The sequence below is a fragment of the Manacus vitellinus genome, unplaced genomic scaffold (assembly GCF_001715985.3).
Source record: "Manacus vitellinus isolate BGI_N305 unplaced genomic scaffold, ASM171598v3 scaffold_0_pilon, whole genome shotgun sequence".
Classification (NCBI taxonomy): Eukaryota; Metazoa; Chordata; class Aves; order Passeriformes; family Pipridae; genus Manacus; species Manacus vitellinus.
In genome coordinates this window covers 55,687,653-55,704,982 of record NW_021938789.1, presented here as the reverse complement: position 1 = coordinate 55,704,982, position 17,330 = coordinate 55,687,653, and the positions used below count along the sequence as shown (strand labels likewise).

At 41.8% G+C, this 17,330-nt stretch overlaps 2 protein-coding genes across 10 annotated transcripts in view; both read left to right on the top strand.

The window, feature by feature from the left end:
- ARHGAP24 (Rho GTPase activating protein 24) overlaps window positions 1-11,983 on the top strand; it is a 173,871-nt gene extending 161,888 nt beyond the window's left edge. For all 7 annotated transcript variants that reach the window (XM_008933745.2, XM_018073679.1, XM_018073669.2 and 4 more), the window contains 5 exons: window positions 928-1,060; window positions 3,246-3,319; window positions 4,106-4,227; window positions 7,833-8,901; window positions 11,144-11,983. In XM_008933745.2, the coding sequence (XP_008931993.2) occupies window positions 928-1,060; window positions 3,246-3,319; window positions 4,106-4,227; window positions 7,833-8,901; window positions 11,144-11,387 (1,642 nt within the window). In that variant the 3' untranslated portion in view covers window positions 11,388-11,983. The remainder of the gene's footprint in view (window positions 1-927; window positions 1,061-3,245; window positions 3,320-4,105; window positions 4,228-7,832; window positions 8,902-11,143) is intronic.
- Window positions 11,984-12,535: 552 nt separating this feature from the next.
- The window catches only part of MAPK10 (mitogen-activated protein kinase 10), a 204,295-nt gene continuing 199,500 nt past the window's right edge, over window positions 12,536-17,330 (top strand). For all 3 annotated transcript variants that reach the window (XM_018073715.2, XM_018073708.2, XM_018073745.2), the window contains exons 1-2: window positions 12,536-12,661; window positions 15,025-15,075. The gene's annotated coding sequence lies outside the window, so the exon portion shown is untranslated. The remainder of the gene's footprint in view (window positions 12,662-15,024; window positions 15,076-17,330) is intronic.

Sequence of the window (17,330 nt, the reverse complement as noted above, 5' to 3'; positions counted from 1 at the left end):
AACATTCAAGCGAGTGTGATTGCATACTCTGAAGTTGTGATTTTGATTCTCCTCTCCATCTTCTTACTTTCAGTATGCCTGATAAACAGCTGAGGCTCTTACCAGCTGTATCCAAGAAAACCCTTAAGCTTCTGCAAATGTAGTTACAGGAAAGCATGTGTTGTATCAGGTCTCTGACTGTCAGCCCTGTAACGTTACCTGCTAGCATTCAGACATTTTCTATTTGGTGCCTTAGCTTACTCAGTACAGGATAGAGCTAAAACCCATTTCCAAGGGATTTATGTTTCTGTGTGTAAAGTATATACAGGTTTTCAGTGTAAGAGTGCAGCTGAAAGGCAGAGTAGTTATTTTGTGGGAGCCCACAGGAAAAGGAGGCATGCCAGGGAAAGAGCTGTAAATTCAGATGGGTAAGCTTCAATTAAACACCTGTGGTATATATGGTTTCCTTTAAAACCTGCTTCCTTACTACTCATAGCAGAGGAGATGGTGACACAGTGGAATTGAAACATGTTGGGCATGTTTTGGGAGCGGGGGCCAACTCTGGTAGGAGAATAATCTCCACTGTGTGAACCTAATACCTGCTTTCTGACTCAGGGGAAAATGAAAAGCATCATTTAAGACATGTTTTGCATGTCTGATGGGAGATGTTTGTCAACAAGAGCCAGGATCTTCTCAATACCTGTGCCTGCAAATAGGGCCTTAAGTATACTTATGAGAATAAATCACCAGAGTTGATAGAAGTTTACCTGTGGGTATCCTAAGTTCTTTATAAGACAAAAAAGCCCAACAAAAAGCAGATTACAGATAGGATCTGTAAATGTATATACTGCTGATGAGTAAAATCTGAGGTGGCAATGGAAAAGGGCCAGTTTTTAGCCTGTCTTATCCTGATTCACAGTAATGTCTTCTTGTATTCCAACCCAACAGCAATACAGATGTGCACACAGTCGCTTCACTGCTTAAGCTGTACCTGAGGGAACTCCCAGAACCAGTCGTACCATATGCCAAATACGAAGATTTCCTTTCCTGTGCCAAAATGCTCAGCAAGGAGGAAGAAACGGTGAGTTTGTAACTTGAGTAAGATGAAATAAAAGGCTGTTCCAGTTTTGAGGAGAGAAACTGGTCATTGTCCTAATTTAAATTTGTCCAAATTTAATGAAATCTATTAATTGAGACAGTTTTTGTGTGAAAATTGTTGCCACCTGGGCCCTTTGGAAGTCTAAATAAAAATACATAGCATGACTGTAGCTGTTTTTATTGCATGACACTGAATCCAGTTCAAGTAAACATCATTGTAGTCAACAGCTTTCATTTTGCATGGAAGAGACTTCTGTTTTCATGGATTAGATTCTGAACTGTAAAAGGAAGTGTCTTGATGGCTCCTGTTCAACTCTTGCCATTAAATCAAGAGTCCTTTTTTTCTGAGCGCTGGGATGCCAACTTTTACTGACTCTTGATTGAAGGCCAGTGAGCTCTACTCCTTGCCTGTCATTGAATCACAGAGCTTCAGAAGGATCTTCCAAGACTCTCTTGAAGAAACTGTGTAACAGAGATGAGCAAATTAAGGGTTCTGACTGGTAATATGTGCCCTGCAGTGGCGTGCACCTACTACATATTATGTAGTAGGCACTACTTAGTCTGAAGACATAAGAAACTTAAGTGCTTGTTTTTACGTTGTTCTGTGTGCTTATGGGTAATTAAGTCAACCCTAATATTTTCTTTTCAAAGTACATCCAAATAGGTTTATTCTGTTGATGTCAGTCTACTCCCTTAATTTTCTAAGACGGTTATTTCTGTTTAATTCCTTTTTGACGTTTGAAATTCTGCTAGAACTGGAACCCATCCTATGTAATCTTTTAATTAATTAAGATGAGTAGGATCCCCTTTTTATTAAGAAACTGTCTCCTTTCTGACTTTTCATGATGACTACCAACTGCAGAGGTGGTAGTTGCTCCCATATGATGAAATGGGAGGAGAAGAAAGATCTGACAAACTATGTTCCATGGCCATGATGTCTTAGACCTATTGAAGTCAGACTGGTTTCTTCACTGTCCTTTACAGCTTGCTACAAGGTGCACATTCTTGTCAGCTGCTTGCAAAAGGTGGGAGTGGGCTGTTCAGCTGTTTTAACTTAAGCTGCTCTTTGCACAAGTTGTGGCAGGGGATCCTTGGAATCGAAGCTGCAGCTGTTTTCTTACTTTGCATATGCCTCTGAACACTGATAGCTCCAATGTAAAGCCACCTGACAGCCCTGCAGTTAGTCATCATGTAGTTTACACTTCAGTTATATTAATTCTGTAATTTTACAGTAGCTTAGTCGAGTGTATTTATGTATTTCCTCTGTAACTATGCCATGAAGCACTTCATAAAATTAGTTTTGAAAGCAAGATTCCAATTAGAGTGGCCTTTCTGTGCTGGAGTTGGTCCTGGCAGTTTGTGAAAAATCAGTGCTATGGGTGATGAGCCACTTCAGTCCTTTTTGGTGGCTCAGCAGTCCAGCTGTAAGGCTGTCTGACTGGATTTTCAGTTGACCTTTCTCTACACAGAAGTTGAAAGTGCAGTCACTATTAAGGGAGAGAGCTGGACATCTTAATTCTTTTCTTAACCCACAGCCAGCAAACTTCTGCACTATCATGCTCTACCCATCTTCACTTGCATTTGTTTTCATAACATACTGTAACCAAAACCCCGCTGATGCTGGCAAAGTACCAAAACCCCACACTGAAAAAGAGCCTAAAGGCACACTGGTTGGTGAGGAGCGTGGCCAAGGTCTGTTTCCAAAGGGCACAAGAATTACTGTGTGAAATTCTGCCTGTCCCATTCCCAGGGTGGGCACAAACTGAAATAACTGTTTATTAGTTTGGTATGGACCAGAACCGGGTAAAATAACCAAATAGTTTCTCGTATGAGATGCCAAACAGTTAAACCAGAACTGTTCCTGGAAGCCTCAGCCTTGTTATTAGCAGGAGAAATGGAGCTGCTGGTCAAAGAAAGAAAGAATGAAACAGATGAAACCAAGATATTTATTTACTTGTTTATTTTTTTCCAGAGCTAATCCTTCTTAGCCAAAACCAAAGTGAGTTCTACAAGCTGTTCCTGATCATAACCTGTATGATCAGGATGATGCAGCATCAGTGATGTGTTTAGTGTCTTGGAACTGGAATTGCTGACTTTTTTTTAATGTCTGGTAAAATACTAAGAAACTGTTCCTCTTCACCCTTTGTTTTTCCTTAAACCACCTAAAGGGCCTGAAAGAACTGGTGAAGCAAGTGAAGAGCCTGCCAGCTGTCAATTATAATCTGCTGAAATACATCTGTAGGTAAGTGCTCTTGCAAGAATATCACAATGGTATTTATAACTGTGAGCTGACAGACAAACCTGTCTGTGTATGTGCCCTGAAGGAAAAGCATTACTCACAGTTGAAGGACTGGTGAACTCAAGTGAATGCACTAAAACTGTAGGTTTACTGCATGACTAATTAGTAATTTGCTCTAGCAAGGTGCACAGTTAGGACTTTTCTTTCATAAGCAGTCTGCACTCTGCAAGAAGTGCAAAAAGTTGGAAGTGAATATATTCTGTCCTTTTTGTAGGACCCTAGCTGTAGTTATTGGCCCTGGCTGTGCTCTCCTGAAGTGCCCAGCCTTGAAAACTGTGTATGTCTTGTAGTATAGAGAGTATTTTTGTGAATACATCTAAAATCTTAAAAAATTTGTTGCACACAGTTGCAATTTGTGAACTTAGAGAAAGTTCCCAGCATAAAAAAAATTAAAATGTAAAAGAATCTAAGCTTTTTATTAATTCAAAGTTTGCATTTTAATTTTATGAGCTAAATAGTTGATTAATTATGCTGAAGAAAGTTACCATCTTCAACAGAGTTACCTTGTAGTCGGTCCAGAATGAGATTGAAATTTTTTTATCAGTGTATCATTTTGAAGGAAATCTGAAGAAGTTGAAGACAATAGCCTTAAGATTTCAATATGTTCCATGAGGACTCGGAATGGAATACTTGAACTATGTTAAGGAACAATCACGTGCTTTGACTTTTTTCTTTTTTTTTTTTGTTTAGTTTTTATGTTATTCCTAAGGACCTCTTTCTTCCCCACAGATTCCTTGATGAAGTCCAGTCTTATTCAGGTGTAAACAAGATGAGTGTGCAAAATCTGGCTACCGTTTTTGGCCCCAACATCCTTCGCCCCAAAGTGGAAGATCCTCTGACTATCATGGAGGGTGAGCTTACTGTACATAACCTGCAATAAAAAGAAGAAGTGCCTTTAGGTTTATTAACAGCACATACCAGTCCATGTAGTATATGCAGTAAGCTCCATACAGCTGTTCTATAGACACAGAAATGTTCAACCTGAATGAACTCCTGGCTTAAATCTTGAAGGTTATAAAAGGTACTGAAACGTGCAGCATTGCAAACAGACTTTGCATGAGATTGTTCTGCCCTGGCAACTTCACTAAACATGTACCTTTTCTCTGAACACTTCCTGCAAACATGGCATGTTCTTAGTAAACACGTGTGGTTGGAGTGCAGTTAATATTTTACCTGTGGTAAAATATTAAAGAAACTATGAGAAAAAGTTTACTACAGGTTCACACTGCAGTGACCCGTGTAGAACCCCCCACAAGGCAGTTGTATATTACATGCCTTCTTGCACAACAGGGATCAAATTGTTGTCTGCATTCTGGTGCTCACAACAGTGTTCAGCTCTAGCATTTTGCTGTGATTAAGGTAAAAACATGGACATGACAATCTCCTCCTATAACCTCCTTCAAGGTTTAATCTTTGTGGCTTTCATTCTCCATGAAGTACATAATGACTTTTCTTGCTCCAGACACCCTTTTTTTTTTTTTTAAAAATATGTAGGATTTACTTAACTTTCTCAGAAATTAGGGAGGCACACAGAGCTTGCACTGAAAATTTTACCTAAACTCAAAAAACGCAGTTTTTGTAGTTTATTTGAGAGTGTATAGAATTACTCCTTTTCTGTGAGTTTGATGCTTTTTCTCAGATACTGCAATTCCCTGTCCAGTTTGTTAACTTACTTGTTTTTCTGAAATCTTATGTTTCCTTCTCCTTTCTTTTAATTCTTATCACAATGACTATGTTATTGGGAACAGAAACATGGCATTTCCAAATCATGTATGAAATCTGTGAATACCCAGGGTTAGCTGTCTGAACAGTAGCTCAGACAAATGAGAACACCTAGAGTGGAAAGTGTTTTTAATCATCATCTTCACTTTAATGTCTGGGTTCTCATTATCACAGAGGAAGGTTTGATCATGTTTTTGATTCAAAAGGGTTTGCAAGAGCAGGTGTCTGATTTACGTGCATGACTGTGCATGAGTGTCATCACACCTGGGCAGTTTCAAGTACCCTTAAATCTGCATTTGTGGCTTTCCCCCTGGTTTCTGTACATACTTTCCTCAAGTGCCCTGTGACTGTCTGATACAGGGGTGCAAAGATGAGTTTCACTGTGTCATCGAATTCCTAGTTTACACATCTTACATCATCTCCCCATGATGTTTTGAGAGGCAAACACAAGTGTTTTCCTGCTTTGTTTCCTTTCTCTTCAGCTGTCTTGTCATGTCTCTCTTATGAGTTACCTTTTGTGTGTGTGTGTGCACATGCTGCCCATCACTTCAACCTGTCTCTGTTTCTACCTGCAGAACTGCCAGACTGTCTGAAGTAGTAGCTTCTCTTACCCTGACACTTCTGTAGAGCTTAGCAGCCTGATACATAACTGCTCTGAATGTTTTTCTTGGTCAGGTAGCAAACTGTCCCTTCTTTCCATGCTTTTGCATTAAAGTAGTGCAGAAAAGTGGCTCAAATTGTTTAATAGATTGGAATTGGAGAGAGATGTCACAGAGCTGATTTATACCACTGAAGTCAGTAAGAATGGTGTCTCAGAGGTTGACATTTGCTAGTGGGTCACCATGCATCTTCACCTCACCTGGGGCAGGGAAAGAAATGGGGATTGGGGATGGGGAGAGGTGTTAGCCATTCCTAAATAAATTACTATCTTCTAGGTTTATATTTTTGAATATAAAAGGAAGTAGCTGTTGTCTAAAGTTGGTGAGTTGGTTTGGGTTTTTTGAAAGTTTGTGCAAGAAAGTTTTTCATTTTCGTGTTTTTTTGTTGATGCTGTTTAGTTGGTTTGTTTGATTTTAAACTGAGTAGAAAGGGAAAATAATGTGTTTTTCCTGTTCTTGAAAGCAACTCTCCAGCCTGCTTATCAGCAGCCCTAGCATTAAAATCATGGTGACTGCTGTAGGAAATAGGATGGATACTACACTCGCTGCATGAAAATACATATATTTTTTTCGCTAATGAAAAACAGGTTTGAATAAAGAGATTTATGACCTCTCTTTAAGCATAACTTTAAGATTTGACCTAGGACAATGCTGATTTGCAATTGTTCTACACACAGTCAAATGTATAGGGATTTCTAGCAAAGACTGTACGTTGATTGGTGCCTATTGCCACCTTTCCTCATTGCTCTTTTTGGAATATACAGAGTGCTTTTCTTCCACAGTCATTCAAAGTCAAACATGCAGCTATGGGTAACCATACCTGTATAATGGGGATGAGGAGTTGGTTTGTTTGATTCAGGAGAGATTTTTTTTCAGAATTCCAACCATGGGGCAATTTTTTCCTGTCAAATGCAGTGGTAAAAGTTGCCTGAGTACAGTGCAATGTTTGTAGTAAAGTTCTGCACATAACAACTAACATTCTTAGAAGGAATACAGCCAAGTGTGCCACGGGAGTGAATTTTCCTGCTGCCTAGTTCTAATGTATGATTTTGCCATAGCAAACAAACAAATGAGAACACTTTAAAAAGATGTTGAGTACCCACGTTGAATTGGCTCTTGGTACTTGTATTTTAAAAGGGCAGTGTATAAACATCCAGATTATTACAAAGGAGTTGATGTGAAACCACATTGCACAGTGGGAAGTTATTGATTAGAAGAGCACAGCAAGCCTCTGAAAGCTTTTTAGGAGTTTAAAAATGAGGTGGTTATTATAACTGCCTTGATCTTGCTCTTGAAATATTCTTAATAATCCTTAATGAGGATCTGCTTAACAAAATACAGTTGCACATCTTTATCATGCCAAGTCCAGTTCTAAATGCTAGTGTGTAAATTACAGTGCAGTCAAGTGGTGTGCACACCAAGGGGTTGTTCTTTAAGAGGAAAGGTAGCCATTTATTACAGCACGCAGCAAGCTGTGATCCTGCATTAATTCCATACTGTGCTATAATGTGACATAGTTTCCTGGCTGCATACAGTCTCGCTGTGGAGTGGTTAAAGGCATTCACATTAAATTAATTCTGTCTCATTTTGCTTCAGAAGACTAAAATGTCTGTGTTCCAGAAGGCAAATCCCTTGCCTGCCCGTTTTCTGCTAAACTTATAAATACAGGTGCTGTGCCAGAGTAAGACTTTGGGTTTGAAATGGTCATCACACTGAGTAGGAACACATCACTTAGAATGATGTTATCCTTTGCTACTCATCACCTCCTTCCGTGATTTTCCTGGGATGCAGTTACTGTCACTGTAATAGCTTCTTTGCAAATGTTCCTGTTGTTCAGGAGGTCTGTGAGCCCTACTGGCTTGGTTTAGTGGAAGGAAGAGGTGATGCTGATGTGGCTCTGCAGCCAAGAGGCACTTCAGTCTTGTTAAACATTCAGGGTGTTACACAAACGGATGCATTGTGTAAATGTTTGTATAAGCTGAATGTTTACTAATGAATTTACTGATGAATAAAGTATGTTTAGACCTTAAATAAAACAGGACATTTGTGACCATGTGCTTGGTGTCTCTTTTCAGGTACGGTAGTAGTCCAGCAGCTCATGTCAGTGATGATTAGCAAACATGAAGAGCTGTTTCCCAAGGATGCAGACCCTCAGGTGGGGCCTGAGGTATGCAACAACAACAATGAAATTCCAAAGAAAACGGCTGCAGGGCAGCTACAGAACAAAGAGAACAACAATACCAAGGAGACGGCAGTGAGGCGCTGCTCTTGGGACAAGCCCGAGTCTCCCCAAAGGGGAAGCATGGACAGTGAGTCTCCAACTGCCCTGCCAGGCAGCAAGACAAATAGTCCCAGGAACAGCATCCAGAAACTAGATGTCACCAGAAGCCCACCACTCATGGTGAAAAAGAATCCTGCTTTTAATAAAGGTAGTGGCATAGTCACCAACGGGTCCTTCAGCAGCTCTGTGGAGGGCCCTGAGAAGAGCCAGACCTTACCAAACTGTTCCCTGCAAACCAGGAGAACGTCGTCCCTGAAAGGGCCGGTGACTAAGATGGGAACACACAGCGTGCAGAACGGAGGCGTGCGGATGGGTGTTTCCAGCACAGACGGGCACAGCAACACCCTCAACAGCCGGGCCCCGGGCTGGGTGCCCAATGGCTACGTCACTCTGAGGGACAACAAGCAGAAGGATGCTGTGAGCGAGTCAGGACAGCACAACAGGCTTTCCACCTACGACAATGTCCACCAGCAATTCTCTATGGTGAACTCTGATGACAAACAGAGCGTGGACAGTGCCACCTGGTCGACGTCCTCTTGTGAGATATCCCTCCCTGAGAACTCCAACTCCTGTCGTTCATCCACCACCACCTGCCCTGAGCAGGACTTTTATGCGGGTAACTTTGAAGACTCTGTGCTGGATGGGCCACCACATGAAGACCTCTCTAACCCAGGTGACTATGAGAACAAAAGTGACAGAAGGAGTGTGGGGGGCCATAGCAGCCGAGCCACCAGCAGCAGCGATAACAGTGAAACATTTGTGGCCAACAGCACTAACAATCACAGTGCTTTGCACAGCCTGGTGTCCAGCTTGAAGCAAGAGATGGCCAAGCAAAAACTAGAGTATGAGACAAGGATAAAAAGGTAAGATGTTTTGGCTGTACCATCTGACTGCCTTCTGCAGAGTAAATCCAAGTTTTCTCTCTCATGACTTGCACCAGGTGCAGTCATTACTGTGTCACTAGGTGCTTGCCAGTGAGTTTCTCATTTTTCAGTGTTGACATACTCTGGCATTGCTTCTGTGACACCGCGATCCCAAGGGGTTTGTTTCAGAGCAGTTGTTTGCTACAGTTGTGACATGCTGTCCTGTTGGTGTCAAAAATACAGCCAGAACCTTGTGAGTTTCTGTAAAATATAATTAACTAAATCAGTAGGCTCTCAGAACATTTTCATCAGTTGATGCCTGTTCTCCAGAGACTGAGAAAGGCAACTGAATATCACCTTTCAGTGAAAGCAGTGTTGTGGCTTACACCATCCAGAATTTTTTGGGATTGGGGAGACTGCTTGACTCCTTTCCGGTTCTCATTTCTCTTGAGACAGTGCAGCATCTGGGAGTTAACTCTGCTCACAGTCCTGTCTCTGCTCTGCTGCTTTGCCTGAGGCTGTCCTTCACAGCTCAAACCTATTAAAGGAGGCACCTTCTTTAATAGGTCATCCTGTGTCTTTGTCTACAGGTAGTGCAGACTCTGCTGGCACACAAGGTTGATGGGGTGGATGGCCATAATGGTCAGTCAATAACCTCAGAGTCTGGGCTTAGCATTACTTAGTGCACACATTAACTAGTCACAGCAGCACAGAGCTGAATGTGCTGTGTTTGTAATAAGGATTGTTCAGTAAGGCTGTTCAGGACTTTCTGTTCTCACCTCTCTTACACAGCAGCTCTTTGCCTTAGTACCTCTGGCACTGCAAGTCCTAGTTGGATCACAACATGTGACAGCTACTGGCATCAGCAGCTGCCAGTCAAAGTGCAGCACACAGAATGTTGCAGTCTTTCGCCCACATCACTATTTTCAGCATGGTATGCAGTGCAGGAGAGCACTGCATAAAATGTTTAATAAGCATGATGACTGTATATTTAATACCACTAAGATCAGAGAATCATGGAACGATTTGGGTTGGAAGGGACCTTAAAGATCGTCTAGTTCCAACCCCCCTGCCATGGGCAGGGACACCTTCCTAGAGAGATCACCTTACTAGACCAGGCTGCTCAGAGCTCCATTCAACCTGGCCTTGAACACTGCCAGGGATGAGGCATCCACAGTTTCTCTGGGCAACCTGTTCCAGCACCTCACCACCCTCACAATAAAGAATTTCTTCCTAATATTTAACCTAAATTTCCCCTCTTTCAGTTTGAAGCCATTTCCCTTGTCCTGTCACTACAGTTCCTGATGAAGAGTCCCTCTCCGGCTTCCCTGTAGGCCCCCTTCAGATACTGGAAGGTTGCTATGAGATCTCCACGCAACCTTCTCTTCTCCAGGCTGAACAGCCCCAACTTTCTCAGCCTGTTTTCACAGGGGAGGTGCTCCAATCCTCTTATCAACTTTGTGGCCTCCTCTGGACTTGCTCCAACAGTTCAGTGTCCTTCTTATGTTGGGAGAGACAGAACTGTACACAGTAGTCCAGGTGGGCTCTCACCAGAGCAGAGTGGGAGAGAATCGCCCCCCTCAACCTGCTGGCCACACTCCTTTTGATGCAGCCCAGGACACGTTTGGCTTTCTGGGCTGTGAGCACCCACTGCCGGGTCATCTTTACTTTTTCATGAACCATCACCCACGAGTCTTTTTCCGCATGGCTGCTCTCAATCACTTCTCTGCCCAGCCTGTAGGTGTGCCTGGGATTGCCACAACCCAGGTGTAGGACCCTGCACTTCATTTTGTTGAACTTCATAAGGTCCATATTTATGGATATATGCAGATTCATATTTGCAAATAGATACAGCAGGTAAATCAGCTGAAGAAAGGAGATTAACAGTGAAACAAAGGGGTTCAGGGCATTACTCTGGCCTTGTGGGTGACACCAGTGAACTACAACAGGAGCTGGGTGTCAGCACTTCCAGAAGTAAAAGGAGTAGTTAGCCTATTCCTGGAGAATTAGATGGAGCTGTTTGCCTCTGTACCTCTTACCTCTGTGGCTGTTCCAAGGCATTTTCTAAATGAGCTACCCCAGAGATTGCCCTGTGAGAACAGTTCATTGATGGAAGCCATGGTTCGTAGTCTAAGCTTTGTAAATGAAAAGGCGTGTATGAATTTGGTGGGGGTGTGCATTTCTGCTTGAGTGAGTGAGGAGTGCTGCTCAGGAGCTGTCTGCTTTTATTTCATTTATGCAGCTTGGAGCAGAGAAATCTCACCCTGGAGACAGAAATGATGGCCCTGCATGAAGAACTGGATCAGGAGCGGAAGAAGTTCACAATGGTAGAAATCAAAATGCGCAATGCAGAGCGGGCGAAGGAGGACGCAGAGAAGAGGAATGATATGCTGCAGAAGGAAATGGAGCAGTTTTTCTCTACTTTTGGAGAACTGACAGTGGAGTCTCGCAGACCAGAAAGAGGCAACACCATCTGGATCCAGTGAGCTTTGAAAGAGTAGACTGTGGGACTTCAGGAAGGGCTTAGGGGTATTTTACTGTATCAGGTGGCTGGTCACCTGTCTGAGGCTAGTACTCAAAAAAATGTTATAAACCCTTGAAGGAAGGAATCGTACAGACATAATCACTCATATCTACAGCGTGTACTTATCAAGTTATACTCTTTGAATGCTTCATGAGACTACTGTCAAGTGTTACAACTGGATATGTGTATATAAATTTAAAAAAAACACACCTTAGAGAGCAAGAGATGTATCTGAAGAAATATTTTAATGCAAGTCTTGTATTTAAACTGGTAAATTGAAATGTTGTTGCAATCAAGCTTTATATAAAGGCTTTTCTCCCTTGCACTTAACATAATAAGCTATTTTTGGCATTGTGTTACCATCAGCTTATTTTGTATATCAAATGTTTTTTCTGTTTTTGTTTTGTTACCCCTTTTGCTGGGGAGTGAAGATAAACAGATATGTTAAGGTTTATGTGTCAATGGTTAACCCTAATTTGCGTCGCTTCTGAAAAAACAGCAGGACAAGAAAACAGAAGTGTTCAGTGGGCAAAATAAAGCAGTACTGATTTAACAGAATTGATGGCCAGGGTAGAACTAAATGAGGATATCAAGTCAGCAAAATTGGGGGCAGTGGCAAAGGGATAACAGCTGCTTGTTTGGGAGCAAACGTGGGGTAGCATAGTAAGAAACTGGGAGAGTGGAAAGGGAAACTTAAGGAGAAGTTAATCACATGACCAGAGCGTTTTGGTGCACCCTAAAGAAACCCTGTGCCTGATCACTGCAGCTCAGAGAAGGAATATAAACCAGTTGTTCTGACCATATTTGCATCTGACTTACCTCTGTACTGTGGGTGAAAGAGAGTCCTTTTTGTAATGCTGGTGAAGGGACACACAGAGGGGATGAACCAGAGATCCTGGTAGCCTTGTCAGTGCGATGGGTACTGAAAAAGATATCAAAAACATTATGTCCAGAAATTACTGGAGCAACTGGCAAGAAGGAGTAACTAAGGAAGAAAGCACACCAACATATTCACCACTTGTATTGACAGTGCATATTAGCAAGTTATCACGCTGTCTGCATGCTTCAAGACATTACTGTAAGTGTTACAACAGTGAAAGTCCCCAGGCTCGTGGCATCACCAAGGGAACACCTAGAGGGAACAGCCTGGAGACTATCAGCATGTGGAATGCCAGTGAAAAAGAAACAGCAAAGCCATGCTGTAAATTAATCATTTGTTTGGCATCTTTACATACAGTAAGTATAACCGGTATTTTCTACACCGTGTTAAGGATGTTTTGTTTTATCTTTGCCTTTAGGACTGCAAGCAGTATTATTAGAGAGGATTGTTGAGACATCTTGGCTTCCCTCTAGTGTCTCTTAAATATATTGCAGTTATTTTTTAATTCCAGTTGAGAATGAATGATGAGGGTAACCTCAAAGAACATTCTTGGTTGTAGCATGTATATTCGACAAGTGTTAATTGGATGTGGGAATTATACTGGGAAGCAACCACGAGTTTACATTTCAGAGAAATATAGAACATTACACATGGTGCTTGTGGATGCATTGTTTGTGTCTGGTGAGATTCAGAGTCCCCAGTCAGGGCATCTATTGTACTAATTACTGTGAAAATGTCTAGTGCACATCCAGTCTCTGTGTGAATCAGAAAAAGTCAGGCAGGGAGAGATCAAGGTATTAGGGAGGTGCATGTTTTTATCAGCAGCAATCACAAGATGTACCCACAACGTTGAGAAAAGGAAACAGGTTACTATGTTAATTCTGATTTTTTAAGTGGATGAGTGACCTTGATATCTGATGCAAAAGGCTTCAAAGCCGACTCACAATTTAGGCAGTATCTGACATCAGAGTGTCTGAGATAAGTCTTTTCTTAACTGGAATATATATATTTTTGCACTAGATATATATACAGTATTGAATGGTTTTTTAGAAGCTCATGTTAGGCAGGATTTGTCTGTTTGAAGATTGTCTTCATCTAGATATGTAGCTCGTCTTCATGTTTCAAAAGTTATTTCAGTCAGTTCCTCAAAGAATGTTCAAATTCCAGTTGTATGGCTAAGTACTGATACCCAAGTTTTTTGCTTAGCAATCCAGAAGAAGACTTCACCTCACTGTCTCTGCAGAAATCACCTAAAGAGATGGGAAACTCGAGCAGGCACAACAAATTCAGAAAATATTACCAACCGTAAAGGTCCATTCCCATCCCTGCTCCTCCTGTGAGACTTCATCAGCATTTAAGCTGTGATGATAAAGTTGATTTATGTCCTTAGTGGCCATCTTCGTGTTCCTCTCAGTGTTCTAGTTCTTTAAAAGCACAAAGGCCTTGGTGTTTCTCGCATTCAGAATATAACACTTGTAAGTTCTCAGTTTTATGATACCATTCCCATGTGGTCAACAACTTGTTCCCTTTAGCTTGTCCAACCTGTATGTAAATTGACCTGTTGGGGAGGGCATGCCAGTGGATCTAAGTGGCCAGAAGATAAACTCATGCCACCTCTCATTCTGTGGAGTGGAAAGGGGCAAGATTTATTTACAGGATTCAGATCAACGCAGACTGAGCCTGAAGGCTCTGAAAAAAACTATAAGGATTCCATGCAATGCATTTGTTGACCACTCATAAGGCAGTTTTTCAGGATTCTTAACTGTTACGGTGTTGAATGAAACTGAGACAACTGGTTTTATCACCATTTTGTGTAATGGAACAGGCCAAGTTGACAGTGTTACCTGCTACGAGAGGACATTAAGTTTCAAGTATCCATTAAAAAAGGTGTAATAATAAATTTGCTTTCACCTCCTTCCCACAAGTCTGTGAGCTCTCCAAATTAATATTATCTGTTGTATGAATTCACTGGTCAGCTCCAAGCTCAGAATGGCAGTGTCAGCCCTTCTAGCACATTGTCTCTCTGCCTCGTGCACAGTGCACAAGAGACAATGCTTATACAATTACTGCAGATGGGGGAAGAAAATCTCTTGAGCTAATGACACCTAGCCCAGTCACAGGGTATGACATTACATTCAGAAGCAAAATTTCAGGGCAGCACACACAAGCAGGCTAGAGTTGAGGGACATAGAGTAAGTGGGATACACTCTTACTGCTATTAATCCCATCTCCAGCCACATCTTTGGAGTATTGGGATGGGTGCTGATACCCTATGTGCCTTTCCACAGTAGACTGGAAAAGTGGCAGACACACCCCATGCCTTTTAAGTGTTAGAATCTGATGTTTGGCTTTGGAAAGCTTTTGTCTTCCCTTCTGTTTGTGAGAATCCTGCTCCACGTTTGGAGTATGCTCTGGTGCAGCAGAATAAATAAACTTGCTACACGTCTTCGCTGCATGTTGTTATTTCAGCATCTCAAACTCAAGCACTCAGCATCAGTTTTCCAAGTATGAAAAGGAGTAAATAAAATGCTATGTTACATGATATGCAAAACTGGTATGTTAGTATAAGAATAAAGAGTAAAGGAGCTTGCTAATATTAGTCACTCTTAAGATCTGTAAGCAGTACTTGATCTTGTAGTTAAAATGGCAGTTCGGAATTTTATGAGAAAGATACAATTTGCTAAAGAGAATGAATATTTAACAAATATTTCTTGTGTAGTGTCCCCGGTGGGATGAACAGCGGCAGGACAAGGAGACACTGAATAAACAGGTACAGTGATTTGCACATTTTGACAGCCCAGTCAAAACAGTGAGTTGCCTCCAGCTGCTGTGTGCTTTAACGCTTCCCGGCTGAGTGAAACTCCTAATTAATTTCCTTTCTTATTCTGAGTTCCCCCTGGAGTCTGTCCATTGAAGAGGAGAGTGTCTGCAGACTGTGCCCCTGGCAAATCTGCAAGGAAGTAGAGGGGAGGGAAAGGGGAGATGGGCAAATAGAAATTAACACTACTTGTGATGTGGGCATTCAAAAATAGAGGAAACAGATGGGAGAGATGAGGAAAACAAGGAAGTTAATATACCTGAAATTGCCATGTGTAGGTGGTAGTAATCTGCCCTCAGTTAAGAGCATTCTTTCTGAAAGCTTGTCTCATACAAATGGGTTACTGTAGTTAATGTTGTTATTCTTTCAGAGCTCTCTTGGCTCTAAATTACTTTCTGGGCTGACACCAGTAGCTGGGTCAGCTGTTCCACAACTACCTTCCTTGCTTTTATCAGTCCTGTGTGCTAACAGCAAGAGTTCACGTGAAGAGATTGCTAGCAAAGCCATTGCTGTGAGAGCTGACTGAAAGGCAGGGAGCCCTGGAAGGTCAGATGGTTCCCCCTGGGTTCCCAGCACTTGCTCTGGGAACAGCTAATGGCCCCGGACTGTCGTTCAGCATCTCTGGAGTAGTGCTTCTCAGGAAATAAAATTATATACAGCAGATGCTCGCTGATATAAATTGCCATAGCTCTACAGATGTTTAGGAAGTGGCGAGAGAAGCTGAGGGGCTTTCCCTAAGAGGCTTTTAGAAGCTGTCATAATGTGTGTAATTACAATTAGCGTTGGTGATCTAGTTTTATTGGAAAAACGCTCGTCAGCAATAAAACAAGTTTCTTTAGTATGCCAATATTAAGGGAGAGTGTGAAAAATTTTTGAGGCCAGAAACATGATCATGATGCAAATATATTCCTCCCTTTTTCCCAAAGGGGTCTGGGATAATGAGCTGTATATGCAATACAGTTCCATTTCTGATTCTTTTAAATGCAGGAACGGAAAATTTTTACTACCTCTATGTGTATTACTCTCTTCATGCAAAAGAGGTTTAAAATGATTAATGTTCAGCAGGACTTTATGTTTAAAATACTGTTACAAGCATGGCTCACCTAATTTTTAACTGAATAATATTTAGGAGTTGGCTTGAGACTGAAAGAGGTAATTTTTAGCACCAGTATTTTCTCTGTTGTTCATGTGACAAAGGTGCAGTCTTGATTTTTCAACCTTAACAGTTGCTGAAATGTGGGCTACAGTTCAGTTGAAAAAATAGTGATTGTTGCCTGTAGCACTACCTGCAAATCCTAAACTGCAACAAACAATGTTCTCCAAGTCTTCAGCAGTGCTAAGCTATGCCAGTAACTGGTATTTTTAATTGCACATTCTTTATATTGGGCTGAATTAGAGAACCTGGATTTTGGCAGAGCAGGATGAGAAATGCAGTGCTAGCTCTTCCCACTTTTAACCTAGACTGAGCACTCTGCTGAGGTTTACTCTTGCCTTGTGTAACAGTGAGATCTTAGGGTAAAATGTTGTGTGTGAAAAGGTTACAAATTCACACCTACCTAATTCCACAGTAGTTCCCATCTATGGACATGCCCTAATACTAACAGTGTGTGTGCATAATGGATCTATTTGTATGGTTTAGTAGTATTAATAGTGAATGTATCACAATTGACTTAATTGATATTCTTCTGTCTGGCTGAAGGGACCTACATCAAAGGAGGCTGAAACAGAAAGTAAGCAGGGTGTGAACCATGGCAGAAATGAAGCATTTCTGGAGGGAATTCCAAAGGCCATTAAGAGAACAGTTCATGAACTATTAATGTATTTCCGTGCTGCCAGCTAGGCCTCTCTTTCCCAAGGCACAAAAGCACACTAAGCTATTAAAAACCTTGTCTAACAAGGAAAGAGGTGGAGACCTGCTAGTATCAACTGTGGAGGATATGCTGAGTAAAGATGGACAGCTTTGGATGCACAGGGGCCAGCAGGGGCTGAGTAAATCTGAATTAGTTTGCAGGGCCAGGCACACGTATCAGATTAGGTTCTCAGTCCACAGTCCAGCAAATATGCCCATGTGGCAAAGCAGGCTTTACTGGCTTGGGCACACAGCAGTGTACAAATAGTGCTGTGCTGGTTCTGGAGGTGGCTCAGTCCATGCAGAACTAGCTCCAGGCATCATCAAGCTCCTCAGCATATCAAGATCAACTGTCTTG